Source organism: Mastomys coucha, unplaced genomic scaffold, assembly GCF_008632895.1.
Source record: "Mastomys coucha isolate ucsf_1 unplaced genomic scaffold, UCSF_Mcou_1 pScaffold13, whole genome shotgun sequence".
Classification (NCBI taxonomy): Eukaryota; Metazoa; Chordata; class Mammalia; order Rodentia; family Muridae; genus Mastomys; species Mastomys coucha.
Window position 1 is genome coordinate 21,007,893 of NW_022196895.1, and position 16,826 is coordinate 21,024,718.

Genomic DNA, 16,826 nt, shown 5'->3' on the forward strand with positions numbered 1-16,826 from the left:
AAAAAAAAAAGAATTTAAAATAGCCATGGGAATGAGCTTCACAGACTCAGATTTCACTTCACAGACTCAGATTTAAAAATCTTCCCGAATAGTCAAGCAAGATACATAGATTCTGGGAAAGCTCAGAGTTGGTGGGCTTGGTGATAAAACACACACACCAACCCACAAAGGCAAAGGTTTCCATTTTTGTTTCCTTGAAGCCTTGTGGTGTGTTATTTCAGGATATATTTCTGTTTAGACTAGGTCCCTACTCACTGGGCTTCTCTTTTTGGTGGGCGTGTTGACAGACTGGTCGTTGGGTGCCTGCTAACACCTCTGTTTTGTTTCCTGTCTTTCTCAGGCGGGGCAAGAAGAACAGCATTATTCTGAGGACCCAGCTGTCCGTGAGGGTCCATGCCTGCATTGGTGAGTGGCGTCTGAAGCAGGCACGCTTGCTGTCTGCCCTCAGTGAGCATGTGTGACGGGAAATGACACAGTTAGAAACTGAAATTGTCTTTACAAACTATGTGCTTGGGCTAGCCCTCATTGGTTTCTGGAATTTGGGGGGAGCCAACTTCTAGCAATCAGTTTCGAAGCACTGTTTCTTTCTGGCTTTCTTTGATTTCGACTAGAGCTTGAGATAAGGCAGCTTGAGGTTCCTGATGGAGATCTTTCTACTCATGAGGCTATTCCTGGATTGTCACCAGTGAGGGCCTCTATTCAGCAGAAGCAATTCTTCATATGGCTCTTTGAAGCTTGCTTTTGGGGGAAGTGGAGCCCGAGACCCCAAGTGTGGTCAGATGATTGGAAGGGATTCATGGGTTAGTGGAGAGTGGAGATGCATTGTGCAGACTGAAATGGCCTGCCAGTTATCTTTCATGCTGCCATAAGGAGATACCTGACAAGCAATTTTGGGGTGCAAAGGTTATTTTGGCTTATGGTTTGAGGGACTACAGTTCTTAAGAAAGACATACCAGCATGAATGTGAAGGAGCTGTCACCCTGCACCTGTAGTCAGAAGGCAGAGGGCAATGTGCTGGCGTTCAGCTGGCTTCCTCCTTTTTATTGAGTCCTGGACCCCAGGCTATGGGATTATGTCACCCACATTAAGGATAGGTCTTCCCTCTTGGTTATGTCTCTGGAAACAGCTTCACACACACACATACCCAGATTTACATCTCACAGGAGGTTCCAAGGCAAGTCAATACAAGCATGGAGATTGGCTGTCATAGGCTGAGTAAGCAAAGGTACTTGTGGTTTTCAGGTGGCTTTTCCGTGGTCATTGGCGGGGTACTGGGACATTTCTGCAACCTGGGTTTCCTGGGAAGAAATAGGTTATATATGCCAAGTGGATAGCCTCACGTGAATGGTAGATTCTTTCTAGTACTGAGCCAAGTGGAAGCAACAATTTAACATCATAAAAAAGAAAGAACACAAAGTTCACTCTATGTATGAACATGTGCTTAACTTTTTTTTTTTTTTTTTAATTTATTGATTGCTGTGGTCTTCAGGTCTCCCTCCGATCAGGAGGTTAGTCATGCTACTGATGCTGGTTTATCCCAGCATCAAAGGATTCATGGATGGAATGGAAGGAAAACTTTCTGGTCCCTTCACATCCTGATAGATGTGGATGGGCAACTGGTTACTTAGGGGAATCCACGTCATTTTACTTTGGTGCGAAATGCTGGCAAGTGTCAGCTTTTTATATTGCTGGAAAGCAGAAAGGATTGTGTGGATGACTCAAACCCCTCAGGGACCTAAGGGGTAGGATGGGTTGTAATATCTTTGGAAACCTGCAAAGGTCTCTGGATCCTGTAGGTAACATTGATTGTCTAATCTGCAACTGTAGTCACTGAGTGTGTGCATACATGGATACTATGTTACATCAAATCATTTGTTCCACATGTGTGAAGTGTGTCCATCTAAAGAAAAGTCCTGTGAGAAACTGCTTTATGTAAACTTCTTTCAGCTCTTATCTCAAACCAAGAACAAGCTCAGGCTCATGATGGGTGCTAAGTACCACTGCATCCGACACTGGAGTGGAGCCGGCCCCCACAGGAGGCCTGGGACAGAAGTGTGAAGGAACTTTTCCTGGGGACAGGAAGGGAATGGAAAGTTGACTTTTATTACAGTGATCTGGCTTCGAGTCTGAAAGTACTAAATCCTGTTAGAAAATGTGTGGGCAGGGATATAGCTCAATTGGTAATGTACCTGTCTAGCACCCAAAAAGACCCTGGGATAGATGTCCACCATCACAAAAACAGAGTAGGGCTATGCAGCACTTGGGAGGTGGAAGCAAGGGATCAGAAAGTCATTGTCATTTTTGGATGCTTAGAAAGTCTAAGGCCAGCATGAGATAAGCAAGATCTTGCTTATATAAACAATTACATTATACATATAATATAATAATAGTTTTATATTCTATTATTTAATATTATATTTTAACCACAAAAACTTTTCTAAATAGCTTTTGTGTTATTAACTTCTCATTGTTCAGTCTTCTACAACTGATGTAGAACACACGCTTTGTTCCACAATGTGTTGATCTTCAGTAGCCAGCTTAACCCATGTGGTGTGACTAGTACATCTCCACTCTAACGTCTGGAGGGTTCAACCTGTGTGTGTGTGTGTGTGTGTGTGTGTGTGTGTGTGTGTGTGTGCTCTCAACCTTCCTAATGCTAATTTGCCCTGGTTACTTGAGGCATGTAATTTGATTAAATAGTACCTAAATATTTGATCAACTGATTGTGGATATAAAAAGTCATGGTTTTGAAAATTCACTATTTTGGAAAAGAATCAAAATTAGTCATTACAAAACAATTTAAGTCAAGTGTGCTCTGACATCTATGAAAGGTGAAGGATGTTGGAAACACTTAGGCGGATTCCAGTGTTCACAAATGGCCTCAGTTCTCGCTTGACTTCAAGGGAACTAAACTGGGAAGCTCTAAGACCATGCTGTCACAGTATTTTATGCCAGAAGACCCATGGGAAGTTCTAGTTGTGAACCATCTTTCCAATGTCTGCATCTCTGCATAGGTAAGAAACGGTATTCAGGCCCCAGAGTGTATGTGAGAACAGGGTCTCACGTGTGCATCTCCGGCTGTGAAAGGATTTTCTGCTTTCCTCAGTCTACATCATCATGCCACAGGTTTCTATATCAGAGGGTGTGGATGTATAAATGAATTTGCATCGAAAACCATCCTGCTGGGTCCGTTTTCTTCTTTTGGCAAGATATACTTCAGACACTACTTGAGTGTTATTGCCTGATTATGTAAAGTGGAATGCGTGCCTTGTGCTTTTGAAGTGTCTCTTCCCATTGTGACACATCCTTTCCCTTACCAAGGGCAGCATTAAGTGGCACTTCTTTGTTGTAATAACAAACAGCACCACACAAAACAACAAAACCAAGACAAGGGGGCGGATCCTTTCCCAGCAGTTGAGTCCTGGTTTTTTTTTTTTTTTTTTTTTTTCCCTCAAGAACATTTCTACTCCTGGCCACCCGAGGAACAGACTTATCCCTGGAAGGTTATAAGCAGCAGTTGTCAGAGGGTCAGCATGATATGCAGCACCCGGGAAACCTTGCTTTGTACCCAGGATGGTACTGAAAGGACCCACGGCCAGCTTTTGTCCCGTGGGTCTGTCACACCGGCAAGTTCGTGCTTTCTTCACCTCAGCCCTCTTCCCCTTCACTCCTGCTTTTATAGAGTGTAGGAATGTTTACAGTCCAGGGCGAGAGCTGATGAATTGGAGGTGACGTGTGTTTGGAATTGTCCGTTGCTGACCCTGGAAGCCTGTCCCCAAGGGGATAGGCATGGGGTACAGCCTTTAAGGCTAGCAACCCAGCAGCCCTCACAAAAACCAAAGGCCACGCAGGGCTCTGCTTTGATGGTCCCAGCTAACCTCTGAGGCAGGTCTGTGGGATAGTGTAGCACTTCTGATGTGTTTGTCAGGAGGCTGGATTGAGAATTTGGTACAGAGAAGCCTGAGGCTTCTTTATGCTCCTCCTCTCTGCGACTTTTGTGTATTTTCAATATGAATGCCTGATGTAATGTATTACAGCAAACAAGGCATAGCTTGCCGCCTAAACTCAGCTTTGATCCCTAAAGAGAGAAAATCATTGACATTTCCATCTTAGGTGTGAACTTACAGATAAGAAGTTTTAAAAAGAGATCTCTGATCAACAGCAGAAGTTTGCACTTTATGAGGTTAATAGGAAAGAAAGATCCTCTGAGTCCTGCCAGGGATCTTATTTCAACCCAGAAAAGCATTCCAAAAAACTGACTCTGATGAAAAGAGTTGCACGCGCAACAGAGAGAGGCTAAAGGGTCAGGGTGGAGTCTGGGATGTGGCTAGCCACAGTGGTACATACCTTTAATCCCAGCACTTGGGAGGCAGATACAGGTAGGTCTCTGTGAGTTCGAGAACAACCTGATCAACATAGTAAGGCCCATAGTCAGGGCTACATAAAAAGACCCTGTCTCAAAACCAGCCAACCAACCAACCAAACAACAAAAATAAGGAAAAATGTGGAACTTGAGAGATGTCATGATGGCGATCTTAATCACCAACCTGGCAGAAAAATCACCTGGAAGATGTAACCGGAGTGTCTATGAGGAAGTTTCCAGAAAGCGTTAACTAAAAAAGATTGTCCTAAACCTGGGTGCTCCCATCCCAAGGACATTTGGAGGGACAGAATAAAAGTGGAGAGAGTGGTCAGATGACTGCCAGGATTTCTGTCCCTGCTTCCTGGCCCAATGAGATATGAACAAATATCCCACCATTTACAGAGCCACCTGCAGCCACGCCTTTCCCACCTTTTCCACGGTGATGGACTGTAGCCCATCAAACCTTGAGCCTCTTTTAAGTTGCTTCTTATTTGGTCACAGCACTGACATCAACTGATACAGAGCCTTAAGTTGACACAGGTGGGCTTTCTATTGGCTGAACACTTTTGTTAGTCTTTGAAACTTTGTTTCTCCTCTGATGTTGACCTTAATTTTTCCTTAAGAAAAGTCTGGCCTGGCCTAGAAGACCTATGCTTACAAATGTGCAGCACTGAATTTAAAGGGTAACATTTAGCTGAAGATACAGAAAGGTTGTTTGGGCTTGTAGCTGCAAATGAACAGCTGGGCACGAGGTTGTTAGTGCCATTTCCCTATAGTCTTTGTGACAGCGAGGTTGGTGTATGGAGATGGGGTGGTGGGAAGAAGCTGGCAAGCTGACTGAGAGAACCAGTGTCTGTATGAGGTCTGTCACAATGCTCAGAATGTCAAGTCATAATGAAAATGTTTAAAGAGAAAAACGTGAGAGAAGGGTGTTTCATCCACAGATAGAGAGTCGTTGGTTGCCTGCCATGAAGGCACCAACACGATGAGGTATCCATGAACAGGGTACAAAGAATTTGCTTCTTTAGGCTAAGCTGTGTAGCTATTTGCATCATGTATTAGAATAGTAGTGAGCTGATGGTACCTCTTGGTGTGTGTGCGTGTGTGTGTGTGTGTGTGTGTGTATTTGTATGTGCACGTGCATTCATCTGTCTGTGTGTAGGGCCAGAGAACAACCTTATTATTTGTTCATCAGGTGTCATCTACCATATTTTGTTTTGAGAAAGATGTGTTCTCACTGGCCTGGAACTCATCAACTAGAGAAGGCTGGCTGGCAGTGAGCCCCAGGAGGATGCTTGTCAGTTTTAGTGTGTGTGTGTGTGTGTGTCCAGGCCTAACACTTTTGAAAAATGCGTTCTGGGGATTGGAAAGATGGCCTAGTGGCTAAGAGCACTTCCTCTTGCAGACAACCAGGGTTTGATTCCCAGTACCCACCTGTCAGTTAACAAGCATCTATAACTCCAGTTCCAGGGGGTTTGTTACTCTCTTCTGGTCCCCGTGGGTACCAGGCACACCCATGTTACACATACATGCATGTAGACGGAACACTGGTACACATAAAATAGGTAAATATTAAAAAGTGAGTTTTGATGATTTAATACACCGCCTCATGCCTGCAGGGCTTAGTCCTCAGCCCCCACATGCAGTCTTCATGTAATGAGAAAGGAGCCTGGACCAGCATTAGCTTTCATTGCTGAAGAGATGTACGAGGGTGCATTACAGAGTGGGAGCTGGGACTCAGGCAAGGCATAGGCTTTGTCCAGTATCCAAACCCTCTAACAGCTGTCATGTCCAAGGCTGTGGGTTTCTGGAATCAAAGAATGGGACAGAGCTGTAATAGATAGCTGTCAGTCTAGCCCCTCTCCCCCTCAGCCTTAGCCTGGAGCCCTGTCTATCGTCCTTAAACCCTTTGTTCACCCTGTCTTGTAGGCTGGCACAGACCCCCACCTCCCCATCTCTCCCTCTTCAGTCCTCTGTGATTTTTCAACCAGCCCTTGGGGAAGACTCCATTTCCAGCCTCTTTTCCCAGCACTGCCTTTGGTGGGAGACAGGGGTCGGCCGGGCGCAAGGCTTTGGAGCATTAGTTGAAACAAATGACCTGAACTCCTTGGCTGGGTGTGTGGTTTGAAATTTCCCTTCAAATTAGGAATTTTCTTCAGGAAACAGTAATCAAACAAATCAATAAAACAAAATGTCCCTCTTGGGTCTGACAGTCCTTGGTGCTATTTCTGTGTTAGTTAAAGATGATGAGGCAATGCTGTGAGTGCTAAGATATTAGGCTTGGCATGGTCACCATCTGGCCTCTTGGTGCTAGCAGAACCATAGAAGCGTTACTGGTCCCTGACATGAACACCACGTGATGGAGAAACCAAGTCAAGCTGGCGGTCCCAAAGCCAGTAAGACTCCCATGACCTGAGCCATTTGGTCATTTTGGCCTCTCTGACCTCCATTGTTTTCTCTGTCTCCAGGCCTTAGCTGTCTAGCTGACCACGTGCTACCTCCCCACAGAGGTACTTCTGCTCTACCTCCCCCACCCCGGGGGTGTGGTTGTTCCAGACTGAATTCTCGGGTATCTCTATGCTCCATTCCTAGACTTCACTATGAGCAACCCTGGGGTAAAGAACAGAGGGCTGCACTTCCTGTTTCTGTCTGGTTGCCAGGCTCTCAGCCTTCCCCAGAAACTTAGACCCTTCGATCTTTGATTTCCTAATAGGTGTTTACTGTTCTGCTAGCCACAGCTTCCACATAAAGTGGGGCTGGGTTTGGACTCCAGAGTCGCCGCTGCAGAGGGAGACTTCTGGGACGCAGGGACTTTTATTTTAAACCTCCTCTTATACCCCATCAAGCCCGTGACCCAGTTTTGCCTGCAGTTCTGTTTTCTATATTAAAAACAAGCTCTGTGGGTTAATCAGATAAGTTTATACCTCACACCATCTGTTTTCCATCAATCTGTCACAGGTCCTAGGTGGCAGACCCCACAAAATGTCCATGTGTCTAGTGGCTCCCTGGGACGGGGGAGGAAATTCTTAGATGGGACACTCTCCCCACTCTGCAGCATTGCTACTTCTCTAAGGTGCCTTATTGCTGGACTGGATTGCCGCATGTGTCCAGTTACCCATAGGTCCATCTTCTACTAAATGGAAGTGTGAAAAGGCCCAGGCTGTAACACACACCTGCCATTAGGCTCAGACCCTGCATGTATGAGCTTCTGGTCTTGAGATGCTGGGAACCACGGAGGATGTTGCCCATCTTTCCACAGATGTGGGGAGCTTGGGAATGCCTCAGTTGTGAGTTTGCAGCCAGAATAAAAAGAGCAGCTCAAGAGTCCACTTGGGGCTCTGCCCTCCCTTCTGCAGAATATAGGGCCCAGTAAAGACAGGAGGTACCGTGAGAGACGGAGCCTGAGAGCCTTCCAGTATAGCTGGGTCAGCTGTGGGACTTAGAGGCCCTGGGAAGGGAAACACAGATGTGAGGACACACGAGTGAAGAACTCTTGGGCAGCTTTGTTTCAAGTTGTGCTCAACTCTCCCCTGCGATTTTCTCTAACTTCCCCGCTACATCCTTAGTTTCTTTTTATCAGTAAAGATCTTAGGATTTTGGATATTAGAATTTGAGCTTTGCCTTGGAACTATTAGCGGTTCACTCACTGTGTACTGGCTCAGAGACTATGTCTAACCTGGCCCCTTAAAAAGGAACACAGATTTGAGTAATTTGGTAGGGATATCTTCGGCTAGAACTACAAGAGGGAAGTTAGATTACAAAATGCTGTCAGCCAGCAAAACCTTCAGTGAGGTCCAGAAAGCAAACCCTGGTCAGATGATCACTGTGCTTTGAGGTGATTTCTATTGCCTTACGTGTCTTCCAGTCACATGTCTGGTGCTGGTGGCTGTTTCCACGAATGGACAGATTCATTTTTGTCACGGGACAGTCAGAGTTGGTGTTGGAAAATATAGAGTACTTTGTCTCTTGCCTAAGTATTTTGATACCCAGAGGACTCAGGACTTCAGAAAGAGGGTGGATGTTCCTCCACGCCTTGCTTTTCAAAGGCGGCCTTCTCAGGACTAGATGCACATGCGTGTGTTTGTCGTGTCATGGTGACAGGCTTGGGAAAAGGGGATGCTCTCGGAAGATCCTGGGAACATTTTACCTATTTTTATTGCGTTGGAAATACCTAATGGGAAGTATTTAAACTTGTTCACCTCCCAAGCCAAAACCAGATAAAAGTAGATACGATGGGGGACTGATTCAGGATAAAATCTGAAGGTGAGAAAAGAAAGCCAGCACTGGAACATCTGTTATTCATTATTTCAAGTCCAAGTTCCAGAGTAATAGAGACAGGAGGGCAGAGGAGAAAGTTGGGAAGGGTTTATCAATTGTCATATTATCATAATTGAAGAAAGGCCTATAAAGAAATTATCATTTGTGTTTGTAAATGAAGAGGCAGGGCAGTGCTTCCTTAAGACTGGTGTGTGGATTTCTCAATTCTCCCTAGCTGGGTGGTAGAGATATTGCAATAGGAATGCTGGTCTCGGGCCTTGTGGGCAAACTGTGCAGGTGACAGATGAGTGTGTGCTGGAACGGCTGTCTTTGGCGACTCTTCTCTCCTCTCCCCGTGGGTTCGTTGACATGCTTCCACTTGCCTTAATATCCTGTGTGGCCTGAGATGTCACATAGGGCTGAGTGTATAAAGGCACAAGATGCAAACGTCTTCCTGAGCGGACAAGTATGTCCACGTGGGAAGGTAACTGAAATAAACTTGGAGATGTAGGTCTGAGGTTCTTGTCTAGAGATAGCATCCTGGTGAAAATGTGGAAGTCACAGCCCGGGCATTTCTCAGTATCCAAATCAGGCAGGGCTGCTGTCATTGGGTAACTTCTATACAGATGATTAACACATGTTTTTCTATTCATCCTCCTGACATGATATCCTTGCTGTACAGGAGAGAGATTCAAAGAGCTTCGGTTGCTCTCTTAGGGACCTCGAGTGAGACTGAAGATGCTGTTCAAATCCACATCTGCCTAGCTGCTGACTGGAAAAGCCTGGCTTTGATATAGGCAATTTGCTTTTTAACAGATTGTCTTTTTTTTTTTTTTTTTTTTACAGAAGTAGAGAGATAACTAAGCACCTCATGCTTCTACTTCCTGGTGGGCACAGAGCAAAAGGCCTTCAGCCTTTTGCTGAACAGGAATACATAGAGAACATAGAGAACAGGAATTACAGCTGCCATTTAGTACACAAGGACGTTAGCCACTCAGTGGCCCTGGTACTCAGCCAAGGTCTTTGGGGCAGAGCTGGGATTCGGACCCGGTTCTCCCTGACTTCACTGGGCTGTGTCAGCATCTGTGCTTCCTCACATCCTTGACCTGTGCTTCGGCTCCTGGCTGAGCCCTTGACTAGCCCAGCTCTGGGCAGATGGGAGTGTATAGGCTCTGACATCAGACTTGTCCCTGAGAATGTACGTGACCTTGGACAGGTGACCTTACTTATCAAAGGGAATGGAATTTCATTTCAGAATTGTGAGGATTTAGATAAGTATTTCATTGAAACCAGAACCATGAGAGCACTCATCTTGAGTATGGATTTGTGGGCTCAAAGAATAGGCTGAAGAGAAGAGACCAGAGTTTAGGTCCTAGGCCTCTTTGTGTATAGGGGCACGACACCCCCACCCCTGTCTGATTTGTCCATTTATTTAACTGTAGCAGTAAAGATAAAGCACCCTGGTGCTTCCTGCTACTGCTGGTAAACACTTTAAAGCAGCGTGTGCACGTGTATGTGTGTGTGTGTATGTGCGCATGTGCACATGCACGCACGCATGCATGCATTCGTGGGTTATGGTATACACTCTAAGCACTGTTGTCTGCCATACACCAAGCACTGGGCACTTGTGGCAAGTGTCATCAACATCACAAAGCAAATTTTTTTTTTCCCTGTGGCTTTACCAACTGTTAGGAAAAACCTAGTGGCCCATGCCAGTAAATCCCAGCACTTGGGAGAGGGTGACAGGAGGAGTGCCTTGAGTTTGAGGACACAGTATAGTCTTGTATACATAGCAAGTTAAAGGGAAGCTTGACCTACACAGTCGTTAAACACCACAACCTAATAGTTGGGGCAAAGTTGAATTGCATGGGTGCAACAGTTATCATATCACAGGATCTGGTCTCTTCCTAGAGGCAGAACTGACTTCCATGAGATGCTTACTTAGCCTGCCTCTGAAGCTTGAAGGGTCCCATCCTCCCTATTTAGAATTGTATTAAATACAGGCATGCCATTGTGCCTCCAACCTAGGAAATCCTAGTAGCACTCCATTCCCATGTTAAAGGCACAGCTTCAGGCTCCCTTCATAAAGGACCACTGAAAGCTTATGTGTACACAAAACTGAGTTGCTAGATATCCTGGGCATGGTGTGGGTTATGGAGGATGAGCTGAGCAGGCTCTTCTTTTGCCTGGGCTACTTGGAGGCAGAGCAGAGGGCCGTTAAGTGCTTTGTACTTCATTAGGAAGTCATAAAGCCAGCCCATTAAGGACTTGAAAAAGAAACTCCATGGAGCTGTCCTGGTTAGGAATTCCTAATCTCTCCCCATACCCCCCCTCTCTGTATGTATGTATGTATGTATGTATGTATGTATGTATGTATACATGCATGTGATTGTGCGTATATCAGAGGAATTTTGAAGACAGGTAATCGAGGTAGGCTGTCAGATGAGATGGCCCGAGCATGCCCACAGATGTTCACAGCCAGGTTTCTGCAGGCCGAGGGTGTACCAGCCTGGGATTGGTACTGAGTGCAGCCTGGCCTGGGGTGGTAGGTGTGTCCCTTCTTCTCCTTGGCTCTTCTCCAAGATTTGGAAGTCAGTCTTTTTAAGGGTCTGACTTGAGGCCTGGCCCTTGTCAGGACTCGTAGGGGCTCCAGGCTGTGGAGTCTGGCATAGTACGGGTTGGGAACAGAGGGTTCCCAGATCAGCACATTAGGGAGCCAGGGAAGAGACATTGATACGGGCTTTGTGGGGAAGTATGTTTGATGTCACCTCCAGGTGAAGTGTGCCAGAATCCAAGATTAAATATTCAAAACAGTCTTGAGGAGGTCTAGAGAGACAGAAAGGGTAATTGGATGTAGAAGACGGGGTGGGGGGAGGTGGTTTAGGAAGAGGGGATCCGCAAAAAAGAAGGCGAATGAGGCAGTGGTGGACAAATACAAACAGAATTCATGACACAGGGGCTGAAGAGATGGCTTAGGGGTTAAGAGAGCACTGTTCTGGCAGAGGACCCTAACATACACTTGAGGTGGCTCACAGCACCTGTAACTTCAGATCTGATGCCTCTAGCCTCTGAGGGGCCCTCATGTGCACAAACCCACACACATATCATAGTTAAAATCAACAATAAAAATAAAATTTAAAAATATGTAGTGCTATGTGTGAAATGTCACTGTGAAACCCACTGTTTATGTGGTAACTAAAAGTTAACACAATGGACACAGATAAAATGTGCTAGTTCTTTGTCATCCTCCTTGGCATGATTTTTCTTTCCTTTTCTCTTTCCTCCCCCACTCTTCCTCCCTCTCACTCTCTAGCCTTTCTTTCCTCTTATTTGTTGTACTGCAGATGGAACCCAGGGCCTCACACGTGGTAGACAGGTACTCAACCACTAAGCTGTAACCTCAGTCTCCTGTATTGAGATAGGCCCCAATAACTTGTCCAAGCTGGCCTTGAATTTAGACTTCTCCTGCCTTAGTGTCATGAATAACTGAGATGACAGTTATGTGCAACTGTATTTTAAAAATCTATGCATGTGCATGTTTGTGTGTGTGTGTGTTTGGTGGATGTATGTATGTGTGTGATGGATATATGTATATGTGTATGTGTTTCTGTGTATGTATGATGGATGTATGTGTATATTTGTATATGGTATATGTATGTCTATGTATATGGTGGATATGTATATGTATGTGTCTGTATGTATGGTAGATGTGTATATGATGGATGTATGTGTATATATGTGTTTGTGTTGTGACTGTATATGTGTGTGGTAGCTCTCTGTGTGTGTATGATGAATGTATGTGTGTATACATGTTTGTGGTGGATGTGTGTGTATTTGTATGTATGTGTAGGAATGCTTCCCATTCCTGTCAAGATCACATGGGCCTGAAACCATCACTGTCAGTTGTGCTCCTGTACCATGAGACAATTCTAGATTTCTAACAGAATAATGACATGGTTATTAAATACCTGCTGAGAACCACCATTCTGAGTTTTGGACATGCCTTCTCCCTGTATAAACGATATGACATGGCTTTTCATTTTCCTTGACTATGGCCACATCACATTGGAATCATAAGCTCTGTTTTTGTTTGAAGATTAGAGCTGGATTTCCTCAAGCTGTTCAGGAGGACATGGGGAGCCTCTGTGTACCCCCTATTCACTCCTGCCTAACAAAAGAGGATGAACACGGGAGAAGGCAGTATGATTTCTTTAGGGGCATTTCTACTCCAAGGGCTTTCAAAGCCTGCCTTTCCATGGGCTGTGGCAGTGTGCTTCTTGGAAGTCTCTGGATGAAGTTGAAGCAAGGCCCCACCAGCCTCTCTGCTTTCCCATATGGTTCAGATGTCATGAGGAAAAAGAGCAGAGTCCCTTGTGTACCCAGGACTCCATCAGAGGTTCTCTGGCACAGGTAGACTGGTTGGTACAGGACTTGGAAATGTGGTGCTTTGGTTGCAGCTCTGCTGCAGTGGATCTGAGACTTGACTGCCTGGTTCTGGAAGATAGAAGGATGAACTACATCCATGAGTGTAGGCAGACAGGGCAGCAGCTGCTCCTGATTCCCTCCCCTCTCAGTGTCTCTGAAGAGGTATTGCTTCACCAAGCTGAGCCAAAACTGGAGGTGCCCCGAGTTTTGCTCTTTTTGAGGCCAGAATGTTCCAAGTCAAAGAGATGGAGTGAGTTTTAAATAAAACGTGATGTCATCCATGTGCATAGTCAGGTAGTGGTGCAGCATTTGATGTTCTGGAGAATACAGTGTGCCCATACTGGGTCTCTCACACTGTTCCCACTCAGTAGGGCAACACAGTCTTGCAAGCATATTCTTTACCTTGATTTTTCTCCGTCAAATGCTTTTGGAATGATGTAAGAAAAGCCACTGTAGTATCAAGCTAAGAGTGAGAGATTGTTTTGAGGCGAACCTGTTGCAGCTAGCCTTCTTTAGAAGAGCATCCTACCCGGTGGGCCACAGATCTCCTGAGGCTTAAACAGACTGCCTCCTACCTGAAAGGCTGGTAGCAGCCTATGCTTATACTGTGTTAATCTTGTCACTGTGATAAAATACCTGAAGAAAGCTCATGATCTGAGAGGCATGTCTGTCATGGTGGTTCATGACTGTTGCAGCAGCAACATCAGGCTGCTTGCTTATATCTCGGAGGATCTGGAAATAGATCAGACAGGAACCTGGGCTGGTCTACAACCTATGAGGCTTACCCCTGGAGTCTTCATTTCTCTTTTCGGACAGCCCAAATGTCCTACACAGTTTCACAACCTCTTAAAACAGTGCCACCAGCTGGGACCCAAGGGTTCAAACACATGAGCCTATGAGGGGCAGTTTTTTACTCACAGCACACGATTGTATGTATTGGATTGCGTTAGATTGCCCACAATACTTTGAGAGGGAGGTAGGAGTTATTTTACCCTAAAGCTCTGGGATCTGGAGCACAAATTAAGGATTGTGGAAAAAAAATGGATAGGAAACTTAGGGTACAATAATAGAAACATGAATCAGTATCAGGTAGCTTATAAGTTACCATCTTAGAAATAGAAGAAGTTTACTATCTGGCCAGAAAATGTCACTACCTTGACATCGATGGCCATAACACAGTAATAGAGCATGAGTGCTCATCAGGATGTATGTGATGGAAGTTAGGAGTCCCCAGAGAGCCTGGAGGCTCAGTTTGTAGTTAAGACCATTTCATTGTTTGTGTGTTCTTCTTTGAGAATAAGAACAACTTTCATAGGATACTGCCAGGACTGTCAGGTATGCTTGTGGCCATCAGGCACAGACCCACCATATCCTGAGGTCGAGAGACACCACGTGGAAAGACAGTAGGACACCCAAGGATTGAGTACAAAGTGTTCCCATTTTTGGTGACAGTCAGAGACTAGGTACAGTTGGCCTATTTCTAGACAAATTCCAGGGTCTCTGTATCTTCAGGGATGCCTATGGGTACCTAAAATCCATGCGTGATCCCCACCCAGGTCAGGTAATCCTGGTCCATAGAAATTTCCTTCACAGCGGGAGGAGTGTCCTATAGGGGAAGCTGTGGGCAACAGCAGACAGACTCAGCTCTGGGAGCTTAGGCAGTTTGAAGGCCCTCGGCTACAGTGGGTGACATCTCAGAAACGGCCTTTGGTAGCCAGAGCTTTGCAACCAGACATACCCACATTAGATCTACTCAGCAGGTCACTGGATCTCCCTGGGCAGCTCCTTTGGAGAACTGGTGCTGAGTTGCCCTGTGTTCCTTATAGAATGGGTTTTGGAGCCTGGGATACATGAGGGCACACACTTATGCCCTCATATCCTGGGGTGTTTCTTAGGCCACATGTGATCTGTGGATTTATACATGTGTTGTCTTCTTGATTGACTCTTAGGGTTTTAGCCTTTGCTTGTCATCTCATTCACAATGAGGTGGGACATGTGCTGTGTTTGTCATAGGATCCCCCCTCCTTCCCTCTGTCTCTCCCTCTCCCTCCCTTCCTCTGTCTCTCCCTCTCCTCCTTCCTTCTTTCCTTCCTTCCCTATCTCCCTGTCTCTGTCTGTCTGTCTCTCTTTATCTCTGTCTTTGTCTCTCTGTGTGTCTCTTTGTCTCTGTCTCTGTGTCTCTGTGTCTCTCTCTCTCTCTCTGTGTCTCTCTGTCTCTCTCTCTATCTCTCTGTCTCTCTGTCTCTCTATCTGTCTCTCTCTGTCTCTGTCTCTCTATCTGTGTGTGTGTGTGTGTGTGTGTGTGTGTGTGTGTATGTAGAGTGGGCTCACCGCATAGGTGTTCTGGCTGTCTGGCCTTGTGGCACTGGTCTCCTCTACAGAAGGGTAAATTCTAGAGGATTGGAGCTGGTCTATCTGGTTTCTGTCCTGGCTCTGCCACTCAAGCTGTGCAACCTGGAACAAGCTACTTATCTCTGACTCTACTTCCTTCCTATAAGATGAGACAATGAGGGTCGCTGGGGGTGTTTCAGCTGTTTTCTCACTGCTGTGATAAATATCTGAGGGTGCTATCTATTATGGTGGGGAAGGCCTGGCAACAGGAGCATGAGGCATAGTAGGGTCACATTGCATCCACATTCAAGAGGAAGAAAGGGATGAATGTTGGTACTCAACTGTCTTTTTCCTCTTTGTTTTGTCTAATACCTCAGCTCATGGAAAGTTGTCACTCGTATTTAGGATGAGTCTTCCCACCTAGGTTAACTCAAATCAAGATACTCCTTGACTGACAGACATGTCCAGGGGTTTGTCTTCTAGGCGATTCTAGACCTTGTCAGGTCGATACTATTAAAAGGAATGAACCCCAGAATGGTGCCCAGTGTTCAATAAACACTGGGTATGGAGTAGCTATTATTGGCTCCTTGGCATAACCAAGGCACAGGGCAGGTCTTAATATATCTATATGAATAATACGAGCAGCAGAATTTGGGATTAGATCCAGAGCCAAGCTGAAACCCGAGAGCACAGAGTCATCTTTCCTTTCTTGCCGAAATCTTCTCAGGTTTCTCTGAAGTGCTGATAAGATGTAACAGCCAAAGGTGAATGTTGTCTACTAAAAACAGCCTCCCTCCCTGGGTAGATAACCTGAGTAGACAGAGGAAAGGCAGGCTCTGCCCTCACAGCTCTGATCCTTATGTTACTGTTTCCTTTACCCATTAGTTCCACAGGGACCTGACAAGGTGGCGCGAGGGCAGAACTGTACTGGAGCAGGCAGGGTGCCTGCATCTGCTCTCCTAGCTTTTTCTGGGCTTGTCTGGGTCTCTACTCACAGCTGATTCATGCCTTGCCATCGAGTGCATTCTTTTTCCTCTGGCTACCGTGATGGCAGATGAGAAGGGTGGTTTTAATGAATTACTGTTTTCCTTTGGAGATTAAGCTTTCTTTATAAATATAATTGCTGACACACAGCCTCCTGGTGCTTACATATTATTTGCCAATTAGGATAATGGATTCAAAAAGCCTCCTGGAAAGTGACATGGACAACGTTAAGCCTGTAAGTCAGTGTAGATCACTGGTGGATGAAGTATTTTGGCCAACTGGAAGCAACATGTCCCAAGTCTGCCCGCAATGTGCTTGGGCTAAGAGGTCTGAAAATATTCATGACCTTTGAGGAAGAGATTAAAATTAGTAGGCAGAGACGCTGCAGCCAAGCTTGTGATGTGTGTCATTCCACAGCGTCTGCCATGCCTGCCACATGCTTCTGGGATGGTTGTGGGGTGGAAGG

At 45.6% G+C, this 16,826-nt stretch overlaps 1 protein-coding gene across 5 annotated transcripts in view; it reads left to right on the top strand.

Annotated features, from left to right (window-relative positions):
* Positions 1–16,826, top strand: part of Fhod3 (formin homology 2 domain containing 3) — a 421,283-nt gene that overhangs the window by 67,136 nt on the left and 337,321 nt on the right. For all 5 annotated transcript variants that reach the window (XM_031365152.1, XM_031365155.1, XM_031365151.1 and 2 more), the window contains exon 3: positions 341–405. In XM_031365152.1, coding sequence (XP_031221012.1) covers positions 341–405 — 65 coding nt within the window. The remainder of the gene's footprint in view (positions 1–340; positions 406–16,826) is intronic.